This window comes from Photinus pyralis, unplaced genomic scaffold (assembly GCF_008802855.1).
Source record: "Photinus pyralis isolate 1611_PpyrPB1 unplaced genomic scaffold, Ppyr1.3 Ppyr1.4_LG1, whole genome shotgun sequence".
Lineage (NCBI taxonomy): Eukaryota > Metazoa > Arthropoda > Insecta > Coleoptera > Lampyridae > Photinus > Photinus pyralis.
The window spans coordinates 35683694-35704350 of record NW_022170249.1 but is presented as its reverse complement, the minus strand read 5'-3'; the positions used below and the strand labels follow the sequence as shown (position 1 = coordinate 35704350).

The 20657-nt window shown below is 36.8% G+C and overlaps 1 protein-coding gene across 1 annotated transcript; it reads left to right on the top strand.

The window, feature by feature from the left end:
• The first annotated feature begins 12983 nt into the window (after positions 1 to 12983).
• Positions 12984 to 16344, top strand: LOC116160624. The gene is made up of 2 exons (XM_031473870.1): positions 12984 to 14384; positions 15043 to 16344. The coding sequence occupies exons 1-2, from the start codon at positions 13245 to 13247 to the stop codon at positions 16177 to 16179; spliced, it is 2277 nt and encodes a 758-aa protein (XP_031329730.1). The 5' UTR covers positions 12984 to 13244; the 3' UTR covers positions 16180 to 16344.
• The last annotated feature ends 4313 nt before the right edge of the window (positions 16345 to 20657 follow it).

Below are 20657 nucleotides of genomic sequence, written 5' to 3'. Positions count from 1 at the left end.
ATATTCCGTATGTAATACTTCCCAAATGGCCTCACAAGTTTCCCGAATTGTTTTTGAGGCAGTTGAGTGACCAACTCTAAACTCAAAGCAAAGATTTACAAAACTACCACCGTGCGCTAGGTATTTAAGAGTCATCGCTAAACGCATTTCGGGAGGAAGGGCAGGACGTCGACTTCGTTTTAATAACTTGGGCTTCACCAATTCAAGCAATTTATCAAATTGTGCAGGATACATCCGGGTATATGAAAAAAATTTTTCATGGTCATGCACTTTAAAATATTTAAAAGTGTTTACAAATGCTCCCAGCTCGTCCCGTAGGGTGTTGAAGGGGCGAACCCACCACCTAACAAGAACATGAACGATTTTGCTTAGTAATCTAGGTATAATGCTATGGAATGTATTTACCTCTTCATTTTGGATATGTAGTAATACAGAGCGTAAATATGTAACATGAATACATAAGCTATTACTTCGTCAGTTTCGCTGTCGGTATCCATTTTTTAGGTTAGTTCAACTACCACAGAACACATTTTAATAAACAAAATATTCCGTGACAAAACTTAGCGTAACGTTAATTGTGAGACTGCGAATTTGTTCATGTTCACGTTACCGTTTGCGTTTCCGTTGGCGTTTACGTTTGCGTCAATTGTGAAACAAGCTTTATCGGTTAAGGGAAATCGTTTAAACCTGCCGGAATATTGTTTTTCTATTTCGGTGTCACAATGATGATTTTGTACAAAACAGTTGTACAAAGACAGTGATTATAGTCGTTTTTTTTGGTAACTCATCTCTTAAGTTGGCAGTTACTAGTTAGTGCAAGTAGGTAGTTCGTTGGGTACTTCCATGTTTGAACTTCAAAATGCCAGTCTTACTACGCTGCCAACCTAAAACTTAACGGCATAAAAAGTGTTCCCAACGTAAAACATGTTAGTTCTAATGTTCCCTATAGTTTCTGATAATGGTTTTTTAAATTAATTAAAGCACCGAAATAGAAAAAATAGTATGAAAAACGCGTGTTACAATGCTTTATTGTAATACTCCTATCTTGCGGACACTCGTGGCTACGCTTCGCGTCGCCACTCGTGCCACGAGATAGTCGTATTACAATAGGTCGCATTGTAACACTTGTCTTTCAATATACTATTATGGCCGAAGCTTAGTCACTCGGGTACGAATGCTACAAAAAAGGATTGAAATTAGAATTCGAAATATGTAACAATAACTGGGTCACATTGATTGAAAACAAGTATATTATGGGGAGGGGATCTTTACACATAAACATTTAAAAGTCGCCTGGCATACATTCCAAATCTACGATACCTATATAATGCAATAAGAATTAAGAGGTTAAAGAAATTCTCAAAAATATCCCATTTTCCCTTTTTAGGTCCTACATTTTCGAGATATGTACATTTAAATCACATCGCCAGTACACGTGTCTCGTCTAGAAGATCTTTACACCCTTTGAGAGCACCTTCCCTCCCTCCTTATACGAAAAAAAAATTGCAAAAAAATCCAGGCCTCTAGAATAATTCCCCTAAAAGTAGTTCAAAACCGCAGAAGTGGGTCGGGACAGACAGACAGACGAACAAAACGCAAAAACATTTTTTAACTCTTAAAAAATGCGCTAAAAACCTTGTAAAAAGGTGTACGATTTTGCGTGGTGAAATTTCTGCAATTGCGGTACTACAAAAGGGTTAGCATTACGCTCCTGTGAAGTTAAAAATGTTACGTGCTTGCAATTTATCAACATTGCAAGTTAACGTTCGAAAAAACTTTTTTTTTGAAAAGTCAAGATTGTCCATCCCCTTAATAGCCGAATTTCTGGATTCTGAAAATGCGATTTTTTTAAATATGTGCATGTGTGAAACTCTTTCGACCTCAATTTACAAGTCTCAATTTTGATGCAAATGAGTAGATCTGAAATCCTATTGGTTTTTTTGTGGAAATCGAAAAATACGGCCAGAGTTTCAGTGATTTTTCCGAGAAAATCTCACTTGAGTGGTGTAAATTAAATCTGGTAGACACTTATTCTTCCTATGATCTTACCACATGACTTGTTTTATCACTCTTTGTGGACTGGACTTGTCTCGTCGTCTTTTGTATTCTAAACAGTTAGTACATCTTTGGACCGTTGGCTGTAGAACTGTCAATAGATCCCCCTCAGTTTTGATAAGGGGTAAGAGAGAAGGACGGTAGTTGATAGCAAACAGTTCATTTCGTTGAGACGTTTAATTAGAGTACCATGAAAGATAACACTGATTACTGCACCAACTCCCCCTTGCGGTACGCGTCGACTCGCCAAGGGCGACTTGCCACTGGACCACTCGTACCGACTGACTCGCCAATGCGACAACTCGCCAACGCGACAACTCGCTAACGGGACAACTCGCCACCGTGACAACTCGCCAATGCGACAACTCGCCACTGCGACAACTGGCCAACGAAATATTTTTCCCTGTTTAATGTGTCGTTCAAATAACGATGTGATTGTCAAATTTTCTGTTCAAATAATAATTTGCAGAAGATGTCGTTATATCAAAATGCAGTAATAGAAACAGGTATAGGCGGTTGGGTCTTCATTCAAATATTGACTACAATTTTTCGATAAACTTTGTTTACAAAATTAGGGAAATTGACTATTGCATTTGTGGGATGCATTTGTATGACACATTAAACAGGGAAAAATATTCCATTGGCGAGTTCTCGCAGTGGCGAGTCGTTCGTTGGCGCGCGGTGGCGAGTTGTCTCGTTGGCTAGTCGGTCGGTGAGCCGGTGGCGAGTAGTCCGGTGGCGAGTCGCCCTTGGCGAGTTGACCGTGTCCCTTGTCACCCACTGATCTTTAAAATAAATCGCGTAAGACAGTTGTGGTTTGTAAAAACTAATTCCTTTCGATGAGACTTTTCCTAGGACTTTTCATTAGAGTACCATGAAGGATAAAGCCCCCCCCCTCCCATTTTCGAAAGTGTTTACATGGCACTAGAGGCGTGCATATGCAAAATCTGAGACAAATTGTCCCATGTAAAAGTTATACACCTTTTACTTTCAGAAACAGCATATCTTAGGACAACAAAGTTTGAAGGCCATCTGTAACACCTTCAAGGTATGGGCTACTTATTGCAAAAAATTCCAGGCTCCTAGGACAATTGCTTTAAAAGTAGTTCAACACCTCAGAAGTGGGTCCGGGCGGACGGACGGACAAAACGCAAACAATAGCACATTTTTAGCGCATTTTTGAAACGAGAACGAAAAGAGATAGCGATGCCAAACATCCACCAATCGATTTCTAAGAATTCAAGCATCAGTGCTATTGAATATGAACCGGATTAAAAGTCTGGTTTCCGAATTCGAGTGGCAAGAAATTCCTCTACTGAAAAGCTTATGCGATTCTTTGTAACTTCGATCAAAGAGATTTCTCACTTTCTTGCCATAATTGCTAGAGGTTTTGTATCTACGTGTAACTGAAAAATTGACATGATTTGCGAAAATTGTAATCAAATCGCAGCTTCTATACTAGGGCGGTGGGGCATTTGAATACACGAAAAAAATACCGCCCCGAAATTGACTGTAAAATGGAGCTTCGATTTGAAACAAATTCTGATTGACACAAAGTAATGGGATAAAATAAATGCGATAATACATTATTGGATCACTTTTTCTGTCATTAACAAGTGTGAAATACATTAATTCCGGAAACAGAATTTTGAAAATATTAGAAAGGTTGATTTTTCCTATGTCGTTGGACCCCGACATCACACTCGGTGCTGAGAAACGATTATAATTAACACAGAGGTTGTCGGGATTGAATCAACGGGTCGGTATAGTCTTATAATAGTTACAATTAATATACCTGATACAAATACAAGGGAGGACGATTTCCTTATATTTGAACAAGAACTACTTCTGTTTATTAAAGTATAATTTAAATTTACAATTACCAAAAATGCAAGAACACACTACTTCAAACATGGGTTATACTTAGTACGAATTATGTTGGATACATTTTTGCCACAGTAAAAAATGTCAGAATGTACTCAACTATTAATAGAAGGATCGCAATATCCGTCTTTTTTGAAATAGCGTGACCTACAAAATAGAAATCTATTAAAATTATTGACTTTTCTACCTGCTGCGTGCTAATTCCTCGTAGTGACCCGAACTTCATATTCAAACGCAATTTGCCATAGTAATCAAGTTACGTTAACACAACGATTAATTTTTATTATTTTCAACCGGATCGTAGTATTTCCTTAACATCCCCGAAAGGGCGAAAGCACCGAAAACATTCTCTTGAGCGCGTGTGAAATTTGTCCTTTGATTTATCGCTGCATTAATTGAATAGCACGCTGCACGCACATTCCCATAATTACGTCTCTCTATACGGACGGACATTAATATTTATGGGATAAAATGTCCAAACATCTGGACACTGTAAAAACAATTAATTGATATGTACCCCTTTTTAATTTCATTTATGCCGCCATTTTTAACGCTGTTAATTTCAATTCGCTATTAAAAATTTGCCTTTTTTCTCGATAGTTTGCTACCGTAATTGCGTTTTGATCGTAACTCCACGCACAGAAATTGTAAATGAGAAAGAATTTTTCTGTAGACAGATGCATGTCTACTTCCAATCGGGAGCTGGTTAATTACCCTAAACTACTACTGTTCAAGGTAATTACAGTTAATTGAATTTGACTCTGTCAAGCTAGCATCGGCGACATTAATTAAAACTACAAATGATTAAAAGTGAATTAGCATTCTCCTAGCCGCCAGTGAACAATTAAAGATTTATTGTTCATTATTGGGGTGCGTTAAACAATAACACACAAAGTAATTGCGCACGATGAACGAGCAACAAAACGAATTTTATGATTATTAGAAAGATTAAATTGTATTGTGATCTGGAGGAATTTGAAAAAAACCTTAATTTATACGTAACCATTACGTGAAGCATTCACGTCAGTATAGGTAAGATTAATGCCACTTAGTGCCGGAATTATTTCCCTTCACTCTCATCTGTAATCCTCTGGTAATTTTTCCAAAGTAAATTAAGACTGTGTGAAAGACTTCTCATAGGTAGGTACTTATCGAACATTTTTTCTAATACAGCTGACCGTGTAATTTAATTTACATTTGATGCTTGAAGTTCAGTTGCAATCAACCCATACTATACACCATACGTGCGGCATGTAAAAATGTTAATTAATTTAATTAAAATTTGTTGTACCACACACATTCCGATTTAATTAAAATATTTGTGTTGGGAAATGATTTGTTTATTGTTCAATAAACACACATTCGTTGCTTTAGGTATTTGCAGAATTTTTGTCAATTATTTTCAATTTACATACCTTTCTTTTATTGATTTTAAAATAAAAGAAACGCTAGTTTTATATTATTGGGAAGAGAACTTGTGTATAGTTCCTCTCTTCTTTACCGTTCATTCAGAATGAGCCCATAATTCGGATACACAACAGAAAGCGCATTTGTACTTGAGGTTATTTGGTTATTTACCATAGAGTGACGTATTGACAGTACAGGATTTCCTCTACGTTTCAATCTATGAAGGTATCGGTTAATTTATTTCACTCTATTTGACTTAGTAATAGTAATTAGTTTGAATGAACGAAACATAATGAAACCTATCTATCGAAAGATTATTATTAATTATTTAATTGAAAACGATTACCGATTATTATATCATTCGGACACCCAACTACAGGTCACTTCCAAGGGATTAAACTTTACACGGAAGCGACTTAAGTCTATAAATTAATTAAGACTGATTAAATTTAATTAAACGGACGACAAAATTCTTTGATGGAGTAGCATAGAATAAAGTCGTCAAAGGGGGTACTTTAATGATAAGAATCAATGATAAATGCATTGGTTAAAATATGCGCTTCACTGTTGATAAAATATGGATTCAAAATTCTGCTTTGCTGTGAGTAATTTAGTGGTAAAAATTGGTTTTGACTAATTGTTCGCATGATAGCGTCTTGACTAAAGATAAATTAGGAATGTTAACTAACACGCAGGCAGAAATAGATAAGTATGTATAGGTAGTCAAAATGAAAACAGGCGAATAAAAAGTTAAGTTAATAAAGAAAACTTTCATAATATTCATACTTCGATTTAACATTGTTTCATAGATGCAGTTTGTTGGAGTGATTGCCCAAAATACGCTTATATGTAAAGTCACATATTGAGTTCAAGGGCAGCATGACAACAATCTGTGTAGACGATAACTCACACATAAACGCTTCTGAACTTCAGTTTGCTTTATAACACAGAATTAGATGACAAAACTAGCTTGATGAATGAGATGACAAATTTTGGTAGCTGTTCGGACGGTAGAAACTTTTAACGTTTCATTACTTTTTCAACTCCGTAACCAGAAAACATGAGTTAAACTTCTTACACCACAAATACGGAAATATAAATTCAAGTAAAATAAACCTACTTTGTATTTATTTATAAAAAACCACCGGATTTACACTTAAAAATTGAAATATTCTTACATCTAGGATGTCCTGTCATTATTATTGGCGTTTAAGCCGAAATAATGTCTACGTCAAGTTGTTTGTACAACAATATCCTATAGCCTTATTTCCAGATTACAGTGCCGTGCACAACGTTCGATTTTGCCTTCCTGCCACACACCAGTCGCACCACCTCTGTTTCCGCAGCCATTAACGCTTTCAAATTTATGTCTTTAATGGTCAGCCCAAGGTCAATCGCATAGGGCACTTCCGAATGTTTCAACTCATCTCGGTCGCAGAAAATGTTCCTCAGAATCGGGCCCACACCGCAGGTGATTTTATAGAAGCCTCCATATTTCGCGAGGAAAAGGCATGTAAGACAAAATATTTTATAAAAATTACAGTTGTACAGTTGCTTTCAATATTAGGTCAATGTTGAATATTGTAGGAGTACAGATTATTCCTATGGATTTTGATTTTTGATATTTATCATAATTTTGGATATAATTAGATCCGTTGATAAAACGAATATAAAGGATTTAGTCCAGGAAATAGAGACTGAAAATGGACCATTTCCTGCAAAACGAGAAGTAGTTCCAATTTTTTTTGCATGTCATGAAAGAATATCTGGTGGTTTTCGACCTCCCACCCCTTGTGCTTCCCCCGTACCACCCTTAAAACCAAAGAAATTTGGTTGGTTTTTAGTTTTTTAATCATACCTTTTTATAGGTTCATTTTACCAAAAAATATTGTTATCAGAAATTGTAGACTATAAAATTCTACACAACTTTCATATACACCACTTTTTTGTGAAATGTTTATTAAAAACTATATAGAGCATCAGAGTTGCTTATATTTTTAAGAATTCTAAAATTTGCATGTAGATGTTTTAACCAAATTTTATACTTTATCTCTATAATTAAAAGTTTTATGAGAAAATATCTCGAACTTATCATGGTATAAATCCCCCTACGCTGCACCCTTACCAAAGGGGATGCATAATAATTCAACTTTCAACCCTTGTTAGTGGGGATATTTGAATCACTGTGAGATTGTAGGGCTTTGTAATATACGTTTGAAACAAAAAAATTATCTCACTTCAGTTCAGCTTCATACTTCCTATCCTCCCCCCCCCCCCCACAACCGAGGTAGAAATAGATATTTAAAGAGGAATAGAAAATATATGTAATAAGCGTTCTACTCTCTGACTAACTTCACAATCGCCACAAGAGCGTTTAAATATCTATTCCTACCGAGCGGAGGGGGGGGGGTGAAACTGAACTGAAGTGAGATAATTTTTTAATTTCAAAAGTATATTAGAAAGCGCTATAATCTCACAGTAATTCAAATATCTTCACTAGTAAGGGTTGCAAGTTTCATTATTATGCATGCCCTTTGGTAAGGGTGCAGGGTAGAGGGATTTATACCACGATAAATTCAAGATATTTTCTCATAAAACTCTTAATTATAGAGATAAAATTTCAGAATTCTTAAAAATATAACCAACTCTCAAGCTCCATATCTTTTTTAATAAACATTTCACAAAGAAGTAGTTTTTGTCAAAGTTGTGTAGAATTTTATGATCTACAATTTCTGATGACAATATTTTTTTCTAAAGTGAACCATTACAAAGATATGATTGAAAAACTAAGAAACCAACCAAATTTCAGGGGTTTTGGGGGATGGTACGGGGGAAGCACAAGGGGTGGAAGGTCGAAAACTTAGATTCTTAACCTCCAGATGACTGTCTATGACATGCAAAAAAAATTGGAACTACTTCTCGTTTTGCAAGTTAAAACCCTCTATTCCCTGGACTAATTACTAATTATAATTACTAATTATAATTATTTCTATTTGTCCGATCTACATGGTTTTTGGCAATTTACAATCTAAGCGCATTATTCGTACGGATAGTTCTTTTTTTAATCTTTTATAGAAAAGTGCCAAATTGGAAAAAATATTTGTGTGACGTCATGAATTTTTCAGTGATCTAAATCTTAGCTTAGATTGCACCTCATACCTTCTGGCGAAATTAAAGGTCCCCTTTGTACCTCTGCTAATTATGTCCTAATTAGATGATTAAATTAAAGTATCCATTATTCAACAAATAAAGGAGAAATTCCTTTAAATATAGGATTGTGGATCATTCTTTGAATGCGGATACCTGTAATTTTTTATATGTTCCTCTTTTTTAAGCATGCTACGTACATATATATTTTCGGGACAATTTTAAAGGAATCGTTTTGATTTAATCACTTTCGTAGCTCAATTAATTAATAGAGGTTCCGCTTTGAACACGTTTTATACTTTCTGTGAAATTGATAAGTGGTCCTTGCACTTGTACTGGGTAGTAATAATTATGATATCGAAAAAAGTTCAGAGGTAAAAAAAATGGAACATGACCTCTGGAAACACACCCTGTACATTCTACCATTGACATGACCAATTATGTCAGGCCTTCAGCGAAACTTATATTTCAAATTTGAACGAAATATCTCAAAAACTGAAGAAGACATAAAGAAAACACTTAAAACATTTTGAATTTTTAACACCCTGTAGATCGATAACGAAGCATTTGTGGACCTATGTTTAAATGAACCTTTAGTCATAAAATAAGCCATCATATTTAAGAACATCCTGTATCTATCTAATAAATTGACCGACCTTAAGCCTAAGCTCATATTTCTGTGATTTTGGGTATTTATTGCTGTGATTATTTTAGAACGAATTCTTTTTTGAGATTTTGCAGTTTGATTAATGTGTGTTACCAAATCGTAGGCGCATGTCACCACGACACGATTTCCGCTTTTCCAGTACCCGTCTTCTTGAGTCGGTTTCTTTACCACTTCCTTCTTTTCGTGCGCCGCAATTATCGCGCGAAGTTTCTCGACTGTTTCAAAAACTTTTTCTTGACGAATTAGATCCGGCCATGTGTTTAGCTTTCCAAGGATTTCCTTTATCTCTGCTTCAGGTGTACAAATTCACGTTCTGAGTCACTCAAATCCGGAGCTCCGGGATTAGAGCTTTGAGCCTAGGTCCCTGTACCTCCTTCCATCTTTGTAACCTCGTCCGTAAGATCGCTACATCCCATTCTTTCATCCATTTCGAGCTATTTTCAGTGCTCAGCTCTCCGTGAGATGGAGGAGGGTCAATAGGGTCGACCAGAAGGGCTAAGCTGTGAGAATTGCATATTTCTTTCGAGAACTTGTTTTCGGTTCCTCTATAACCATTTACTAAGTACGAATCGAAAATAATCCATTTATTTAAAGCTGCATTATAAGAATGACTGGCAAAGGTATTGATTATGTCAAGCTCATGAAGAACATGATGTGTAAAGCAACAAAAATTGTAAAACCCAATTTATATGCTAGAAGTGAAGTCTTAGCACATGTATGTATAAAACTGTCACCTTCTTGATGAAATAAGATTTTGGCGCACGTATAGGTATTTCGGATTAGTTTTAAACAAATCATCGTACTTTTCTTCAATTTATTTATTATAATAACAGTACGATATCTCCAGATACACGAGGAATTTCAACACGCAATTTAACTTTAAAGACGGAGGGAGCTACCATAGTAAGTAGGCAAAGCTGTGGAAATTGATGGAAACGAAGGGTAAAGGACTGCACCACAACTAAGATTGTAAGAAAAATATGCTGTTCATTGAAACTTTAATGCGCCTTTATCACAGGTAATAAATATAGTCCATACGAATGTGAACACTTTCAGTTTTCTAGAGAAATATATTAGGGGTGCTCTGATTAATACATCGTTGTAGTAAATTACCCGCGAACAGAGTACGCACATTATTTCTACATTCCCTTAGGATCAAAGGAAGACCGAGATCTACGGCCTGCAACTACTGAAGAACAAAAAATGTATACAAAACAGTTGGAATCGTTCCAGCGCATACCGTCGGTATATTTCATTAAATTATTTGTAATGGGAACATCTGCGCAAAAAAGGCTTATGTTTATATGACGTTGATTTTGTATTACAAGCGTCTGCAGGCTGTCAGGTATAAACATTTATACGTCTCTGGAGCGAAATGTTTTCTGTTTCTATTCGATGTAATGCTTTAAATTCTTCTGGTTCTACTCTCGCTCGTAATTAATAGCAACGGTAGCTCTAAAACTACCATCGTCAATTATCATTTATGTGACGTGAGCGTGGAAATGTAAGAATGCGTCTCGACGGTTATTTACATAGAAAAATTTCATATATATTCAATTTATTCTGCGTGATCGTAATCCCGGGCTTAAATAAGCCAGACGTATACATTACACACACGATGATATATTTACCTACACTCAATTATAAAGTCAGAATGCGGAGCTTATTGCGGTAGCCTCGTATGAATGATGGCAGAGGTTAGGTAGTAAATGAGGCGCGAAACTAAGAGCATCATCGTAGCAGCTGTCGTAAAAAGATTTTTCTTCAAGGGACGTAGAAAAGGGCCAGATGGGATCTAACGAACACGTCTTATTGTAGGCTCGGTTTTCAAGTACCTCTAATGTACGTAACTATTCTCCTTTAGATCGTTGGTGATACGCTTCAATCCTTCTTAGGAAACTGAAATGGTATCTATCATTCCAAAACGGGCAAATTTACCGATTGCTCTTTTCTCGCATAGGCATTAGTTTTATTAATGTAATTCAGAAGTCAAATTTAAAGCGATAATGGCTTATTTTGTATGCTTATGCACAATGCCGTGTTGAGATTTGCTAGGATTAAGTTCGTTCTCTATAGATAAGAGACGTTACACTTACACCCCTTTTGGTGTTGATCTGAATACTGCTCAGATTTTTTTCCACTCAGGGTACTTTGCGATATCCCTAATCTTACATTCGGAAGGTGTTTGCTGGTAATTATACCAAATCCTCGCACCCTACGGTGTGAGGGTAGCTAAGGGTTTCACATGTTCCCTAATAACTCCAAAATCGGCGCACTGAAGTTTAATATTACGTATAATGTTAAAGCTAACCACGTTGACTTTATTGATTTTGATATTTTGTGGAATGTCTATAAAATAATTGTGAAGTGAGAATAATAATAATTCATCAAAATCTTCTATTTATTTAGTGAGAATTTCAAATGAAAAGTTTAGTTATCCTAGAAAAACAGGACGAAGTTAAAGTAACTTGTTATTTTAGTCCATTTTCCCAAATGGAAAAAGGATTTAGGTATGTACTATCGGTCCTACAACGATCGTAGGATGATTCGCCCCCGAAAATTCGCCCCGGTAAATTCGCCCCTGAAAATTCGCCCCCGGAATATTCGCCCCCACGAAAACTCGCCCCCAAGTAAATTCGCCCCCGGACTATTCGCCTCCGTAAGATTCGCCCCGGAAAATTCGCCCCCAAGAAAATTCGCCCCCAAGAAAATTCGCCCCCAAGAAAATTCGCCCCCACGTAAATTCGCCCCAGGACTATTCGCCTCCGTAAGATTCGCCCCGGAAAATTCGCCCCCGGCAAGTTCGCCCCGGACAAATTCGCTTCTGGAAGATTCGCCCCCGGCGATTCCGCTTCTGTAGGATTCGCCCCATAAGATTTATTAATCCTGTTAACTAAAATATGAATAGGCTATTAAGATAAGGTTGAATCAAGTAAGGGTGATTTGCAAAGGATTTGACATCCAAAGAAAATAAATCCTGTATTCAAAATGACTTAATGACTTCTATTATTTCAGACATGACATATGGAAAATCCACTTTAATTCTTGTATTACAAAAGAAGGTAATATATTATAATCTAATTTAAATGACATTTTTGATTGACTGAGTTGTTAGCTTCTTAATTTCTTCCTAACAGAACGTTTGATGGCTCGTTTGGTCATTGGTGATGGATGTGTTTTGAAACTTTTTATGTTCCTACTTGTTATATTTTGGCGCGAATACGAACTTTGATTTTTGGTTAGGTAACGATTATATTCTACGGTGTTTTTTTTAACTTTCGGAGTTTGGTATAAACCTGTGGGAAAAAAAATAGTTTTGAGTATTGAAGAAGATCGGTTTCACGTGGTGCTGGTAAGTTTTGCATTATTTTTTAATTAGGTAGTTAGATTTACTTAAAAAACCGAATGTTGTGCACGATTTTATAAGATTTTAAATATTACAATCCTAATAGACGAAGAGTTTATTTGATTGAAAATCAAAATTCTCAAATTTAAGTTTGATCCGACGGGATGAATTTGAAACGAGTACAAGAGTACCGTAGCAGACTAATTCCTACTTAACTAATATATATATCAGCCAACTTTTTTTAATATTTTAAAGAAATGGGAGTTTCGAGTTAGATTTTTTTAGATTATTTTAATTATGATTTGATACTTCAGCAAACTTCACCTAAGTTGGTGTTTTTCAACACTAATTTAGGTACCTACATCAAATCTGGACCAATTTTCAAATGTAAGTCTAAAGAAAGAATCACCCTTTGTTTATACATTGATGAAAAAAACATTTCAATACATCCATAAATGAGTAATTCGACTCCTTTGTAAACGCAATTTGTTGTAAAATGTATTGTAAACATACGGTTGACGTTGAACCGTTGAATCAGCCTTTTACAGGTGAAAGACGATTGAATATGAACAATTTCGAGTTGCCAGTCTCGCCGTATTGAGTTCCAAATATTGTCATTTTTGCAAATATTTATTTAATCGGGAAAATGCATCGGTTGCTTAAAAATTTCAAAGACAATGTGTAATCCTGTCTCGAAGGACGCCTACGTTCAAATGTAACTGAGAGAGGAATGTTTGTATGTCTCGTCTTCAGACAATAACCACTCTTTGTACTTCACATCTTTGGAACTCGTACGAATCTATAAGTGAGAATAAAAACACGACAGCAGCATTCTTAAAGCAGATTCTGTACACCTTCTCAACGAATACCATGCCGAATTTCACAACAACTGAAAGAGGCAAGAAATGCTTAGTGCATGATGGTTTTATGTATGTTTTCGGAAAACAACTGAAAGATGGAACATCAGCGTGGAGATGTCGCTTTCGAGCAGGTACGAAGATTCTAGGTAGCACTTGTCAGGCCAGACTTTGGCTTACGCCAAATGAAGAGGCAATTGCTAGAGGTCCAATACCCAATCATAGCCATGGTTCCGATTGGGGTTCAGCACATTCTAAAGTGATAACGGCAAACATGAAAATGGCAGCTAAACAGCATCCTCAAACAATGCCTTCCGAAATTTACTTAAAAAAGATGGTTGAACATAACCCAGACCTTGAAGTAATTTCAAAGTTGCCACATAAGGAATCTTTGAAGAGAACCATTAGAAATGCCCAATCCCAAGGGTATGATAAACAGCCCAAAGACATTTATGCAGTTCCGGATGAACTACCTGTCCAATTTTCATCGTTTAATGGTGGAAGATGGTTAATTTTTGATTCTGGCGCTCAAGACAAAAACCGTCAATTGATATTTTGTTCCAACGATGGCTTACGTCAACTGGTAAACGCGAAGTTTTATATCATTGATGGAACATTTTCTACAGTTCCAAATATCGCTTATCAACTTTACACCATTCATTGTGACTTTTTTAACAAATTCCTCCCGTGCGTATACAGCCTAATGAGCAGTAAAGATGAACAGTCGTATAAAGTCCTTTTCGAGGCTGTAAAAGACGAAGTGAAACAAAGAACTGGTAAAGAACTCTGTCCTGAATACGTTGCCAGCGACTTTGAAGCGGCTGCCATCAACGCAGTTAAGGCATGCTTTCCGCAGGCTAAGCTGGCCGGATGCCTTTTCCATTTTTCTCAAATTTTATGGAGAAGAGTACAGAAAATTCCACATCTCAAAGAAGCCTACAACAAGATAGAAGAAAAAGACCTTAGAAGCGGCTTCCACAGCCTTGTTGCACTATCTTTTGTCCCCGAGTCCGATATACAGGTAAGCAGTAAAATTGTTTACATAGGTATATGTCAGATGCACCTCATGATGTCACTGCAAAAATTATTATTAATTGGTTTATTTTCACACTAATAGCGGTTGTGGTACATGAGACGGTTCTTGACCAAGTCTTCATGCAGCGATGTGACTTGTCATTGGTTAAGGAACCTTCTAACGATGTTAGCCGTTTTCAATAGTATGGCCTTTTGCATGTTGGTGTGCAGGTATTCCGGAAGTTCTAACGTGTGCAAGTAGCGTGTAAAAGTTTTCGCTGTTAGTCCGGTAACGGATATCATCATTGGTACTATTGTCACTGGATCCATCTTCCATACCTCTTTTACTTCAATTGCAAGTGGAGTGTATTTTTCAATTTTCTCTTGCTCCTTATCTAGAAGGTTCGCGTCGTTTGGTATTGCTATGTCTATTAGATGTGTCTTGTTAGTTCTTTTGTGAATAAGTGTAATGTCTGGTCTGTTAATGTGGTATTGTCTTGTCTGTGTGTAATGTCCTATCCCAGTATAATTTGAATTCGTCGTTTTCGAGGATGTTTGTTGGTGTATATTTGTAATATTGTGTTCGTGTGGGTACGAGTTTGTGCTTTAATGCAAGCTCCTGGTGGATTATTATTATTATTATTATTATTTTATTATTATTTCAGAAAGTTTTCGATGACTTGGTCGATGCAATTGACTCCAGACTTCTTCCATTGTGCGCTCATTTAGAAAAAAATTACGTGAAAGGGAAGACAGTCGGAAGAAAGGTGATACCCCCAAAATTTCCTCCTTCAACATGGAATTGCTATGACCGCGTAGAAAAAAACTTACCCAGGACAATAAATTCCGTGGAGGGGTGGCATCTAAAATTTAAGCAAATTTGCATGAGGAAACACCTGTCCTTTTATTTATTTATACAAAAGCTAATGGAAGCAGAATCAGACGCAGTTTTTGACAGAAAAGCTTTGGAGGTTGGAGGAAAATTGCGCTGCAGAATGAAGTTATACGAAAACCTGGACAGTCGAATTGTAACAATAGTCCAAAGGTACCAATTCTACAAAGGTAACCACGAACATTTGGTATATCTAGCGGCAGTTGGGGCATGTGTCTCGGGAAGTTTAGTTCCTACAAAAGAATCATCTCATTCAAGCGATGACAACTCAGATGTAGATGAAGAAGGTGGTGATAATCTCGGTGATAATGAATGCCAATCAGAAACGATGCAAGTTAAAGAACCTGACAGCAATGATTTAATGTTAAAATCTGTACAAACAATGGAAGAAGAGTTAATGTACGTACCCTTATCGGTGAAAGAGCAGCGGCTCTTATGCAAAAATTTGGGCCCCATAAAATTCTTTAGGAAATCGGCTACTGTTCCGAACACATTAGGAGTTCCCTTTGCGAGAAGGAACCCACCACGTAAAACTTATAGCATAGTTGGGGACGGGAACTGCTTTTTTAGATCAATTTGTTTTACCATCACAGGTGACCAATCACAACATGCAGTGTTCCGTAGGATCATCTGTGAAGAGTATTCACAGTCTGCGGAAGGAGCTGACAACCCAAGACCGGAGATGGCTTCTGAAGGAACATGGGCGGCTAGCGAGGAAATAATGGCCACCGCGAATCTTTTGGGCATAAAGATATATGTATGGTCAAAGTTTGGAAACGTTTTGACGTGGCATATCATTTCTCCAGATCCGGCGCGATGCAATAATAATATTCGTGGTTCAGTCTATCTGGACCACAGCAGTGATGTGCATTTTGATGTGGTAAATAGCATTTGTAGCAACTATAAGTAATACTTTATAATATTTTATATAATAAAATTTATTTCTTCTTTTATTTATTTTAATTTGAGGTGTTACCAAAGCCAAAATCGTGTTACATTTTCGTATTTATATCATTCCTGTGTGCTATTTTACAAACATTTAAATACCTTTTTCTACAATCGATATCCAAAGTAGGCATTTACGCTCGTATCTGACAACGCAAACGTCATCTTTTTCGAGGAATGTCACTTTGTCGCTTATAAGCGCAAAATAGAAAAAAACGCTCGCTCTCCCAATTATTAACTATAAATCAAATATGCATTGCTCAGAGTATCCAATGACAACGAGTAAATGACATCTTTCATTTGGGAATAAGATTAAAATGATTTGAGTGAGAAATTTAAATTTCTGGAAATATGTGAACTGATCGATTGTAGAAAAAATCTTGTGTGTAATTCGAGCGCAAATTGATTGTCGATTTCAAGAGATTGCCGCGCTCCTTCGTCGCGCGTCAACTGTCTCTTTCAATCGACAATATATCATTTTGCGCTCTTAATACACAAATAGCTATTTCTAAATAACTGTATCTTGTTTAAAATTGTCATTGTGTAATTAGATTATGGATCGCAAGATCAAGATGAAATAGCGAGGGATGAAACGGAATAAATTTTTTTCTGCGAACCGTTGTCAATTGTTTGCGGTTTGATAATGAGCTCCATTACCGCACTGTTTTTAAGTTTGTACCTTGCTCCTGTAGGCCAACCAAATATTTTCTTGGTAAAAATACATTATTTCCATTAGACTATGATACAATAACAAAGTGAAGAACTACGTAATTTTGAAAGGGATAACGATAAAAAAAGTTTAATGAGGTATCTACGGGATTGGAATATGTTACCAAACCAACCTATTACTTCCGAGGGTTAATAAATGTTATGAGGCTAATCCTACGGGGGCGAATCTTCTAAGCGCGAATTATTCGGAGGAGAATTTGTTGGGGGCGAATATTCCGGGGGCGAATTTGTTGGGGGCGAATTTACTTGGGGCGAACATTCCGGGGGCGAATTTACTTGGGGGCGAATATTCCGGGGGCGAATTTACTTGGGGGCGAATATTCCGGGGGCGAATTTACTTGGGGGCGAATATTCCGGGGGCGAATTTTCGGGGGCGAATTTACCGGGGCGAGTTTTCCGGGGCGAATTTACCGCACACCCCTACAACGCTATGATCTAAGGTTCAATCTCTGTTTTTATGTACAACGGTTTTGTACGCGGTGCGTAAACGATACTCGAGAAGAGCTTACAAGCTTACAGTTTCGAGTCCCTATCCAACGGTGTTCACCATCACCTTGCAACAATGAGGAGCCGTTACCCTACAGTGGACTTATACGAAGGAATAAGTCGTCGTAAAAAAGAGCCATCCTATCACAACACGATATATCTCGATTCTGTTTGGGGAGGCTGTATGAGGGTGAAACGAACAGTACGTGTGGAATAGCACAATGTCCATATTTCTGATGAACGGCATGTGTGGTAGTTATTTATTTTTTTTATTATTTTTTTTAATTTTTCCTTTATTTTTGAGTGGACGGGGTTTCAGCCAAGGCTGCTCTACCAACACAACCCACTATACATTTAGAAATATCCATGCCCGAACCCGGATTCGAACCAGGGACCCTTAGCACCACAGTCCAGTTATGGCAGGGGTGTTTGCTATCACCTAATCTGTTTCTAGTGCAAAGTTTTGTGGTAAAATTACGAATTTTCAGGTCTCGGAGAGACAGTGATAGGGTGAGAAAAGGCGAAGTCATGCACCAGAAAAACGAATTCACTCTGGCAGAATCTTAAAATAAGAATTAATGTTATAACTGATACTTACGACCTTAAATATTAACGTCAATTGGTTCTTTGAGCCGAATTGAAATTTTGTAGGTTTCCTTGCATTACTTCAATGGTATAACAATTGTGCAATTTGATCGATATTTCAAAACAAAAGTATAGAATTGCATATCAGGTACAATTCTTCATATAGGTAACAATATATTTCGATATTCTTATATCTAACATTAATCATTGAAAATATGGTTTTAAAGCTACGGTATGCACGATTCTTTCATATAACGAGAAAACGTGGTTAGCACTTCGAGTAAATTAACGTGGTTATTGCCCGTTGGAATAAGTATTATTATCACAAAATAGGTCAATATTAGAAATCCGAGTTTTTTGGTGTATATTCTACACCGCCGCACCTTCATAAACAGATAGTATCTCGAATAGTATGTTAAAGATAATGTTTCACATAGGTGCTATCGATATTGATTGCCCATGAACGATCGTAAAGTTTAAAGAAATTTACGACACTATTGTTTCCCACTAATAATGCTGTATGTAATGGTAAATTAGTATCACATTACACTCATTGTCAGTTTCTTTGTGACCTATAAAATTCTCGTAACTTTTAATATCGTCGCACGTAGTTAAATAACGTTCCGCGGCCAGCGTGTTCAAAAGGTCGCTTTCGAATTGGTTAATCCCATTAGTTAGTTACCACAGAAAGCTAAAAATTGCTTATACGAATATTCCAAACAACAAATATGCTAAAAAGGAGTAACCTTTTTTTTTAATGTTTTTTCTCAGAAACGCACGGAACTTCTGGTTATATCTAGGTTTTTGTGTGTCTTTTTTTTTAAATTCATACTTCAAGATGGCGTACGTCTATTTTATTTGTACGTCGACCTAAATAGCGGGTGAATTTACGAAATCGAATATACTGTGAAACATGTCTATTGTGGTGCAATAAAATATCCAAATTCCAGTGACTGTCGACTTCGGTTTTTAGCTCATTTTTAGCATCCTAACACCAGTCCGTCCATATGTCCATCCGTTCGGACCCAGTCCTCCGGTTTTGAACTACTTTTAGGGAATGGACCTGGCATTTGCTGCAGTGTAATAGGTAGCCTATACTTTGAAGATGTGTCAAACGGCCATCACATTTTGTTGTCTTAAATGAATTACTATTTTTCGAGATACTGTTTTTGAAAATGAAACGTGCATAACTTTTACACGTGACAACCAATTGGTCTCCAATTTTGCATACGGATCCTTTTAGTGGTGCCAAATAAAACTATTAAAAGAGGAGTGAGGGCTGAATACACGTTCAATCATCTATGTCTCATCGAAATGAATTATTGGCTTCTACAAACTATAACTTTCCGGCGGGACTCCTTTTCGGGATCATTGGATAACGAAGGAGGGGGGGGCTGGTTTTATCCTTCATGGTCTTGTAATGAAAGGTCTCAACGAAAGGAATTAATTTCTACCAACCATAGTCCTATTCCTCTACCCCTTATCGTGATCGGATGTAATTTCTTATATCTCAAGAACAGATTGTCAGAAGAGGGTACTCACAAGGGACGGTTGGTCTTGAAGGAATATATCCGTTGGTCCTATTAAACCTTTAAAAACGAATATCTCGAAAACGGTTTGTCGGAGAAGAGTACTCACAAAGGTAAAATGAATCGTTTGGAGGAAATATAAATATAACGAAGTGTCGGAAAAGGGTATTCATTCATAAAGGGCAAGTAGAATGTCTGGACGAGATACATCTACTGCTGATGTGAAAACTTTCAGTGCACATATCTACAGAATGGAGTGTCGGAGGAGAGTACTCTCAAAGGGTGGAAAGATCTTCTTTCGGAAAATGCAATACGTCTGAAAATTTCTCTAAGGTCTTCATTTTCTTCTTGCATTTTGAATGTAATTGGGGAGATCCTGACGTTTATCAATTTTGAATGTATGTCAGGCGGTCTTTAAATGTTTATGTGTAAAGATCCTCCTCGACATTAATCATCTACCAAAAGGTATCTCCCTGCTTCCGTCAATACCTCGGTCCGTGTAATTTCTTCAAATGTATTGCTGCCTCTACTGGCTCCGGTGGAACTTGCTTGAGGAAGAATGCTTATATTGTGCGGAAGAGGGCTTCATCGTTGTAGCATATCGTAGGGCTTTCATTCCTAGATGTATTCTTTATGATCTTGTATCCTTTCCTCCAAACATCTTTATCCAGTTCTTCACATATTATCTGCCAACTGCTCTTTCTGCTCGTGTTTATCGCTTTCTTCAACTTATTTCGAGAGCCTTTGTAGGTAGTCGTAGCCTCTTCTGTGGGCCATTCTGCCCTCCTAGTCTCAATTAATCTTCTCCTGCCTTAATCAAAATCTGTAAATTCCATTGAAATCACTCCCCAAATTTTGAATTGAAATTAGCAGTCAGCACAAATTTGTAAAATCAGACAGAGCAAATTAAAACTGTGCCTGGATCTCAAATCGGGATTTAAATTGACACGGAATTGATGCCCCTGTAAGGAAAAGTTAAGACTAACAATGCCTTTTTGAAGACACATAACCCATTTATAAAGCGGGCAAATAAAAAAATCAATGCAACAGATCATAAGAAAAATAAGTACTCACAGATGAGTCAAATTAATATCCAAATTATCTGGTCCAAACA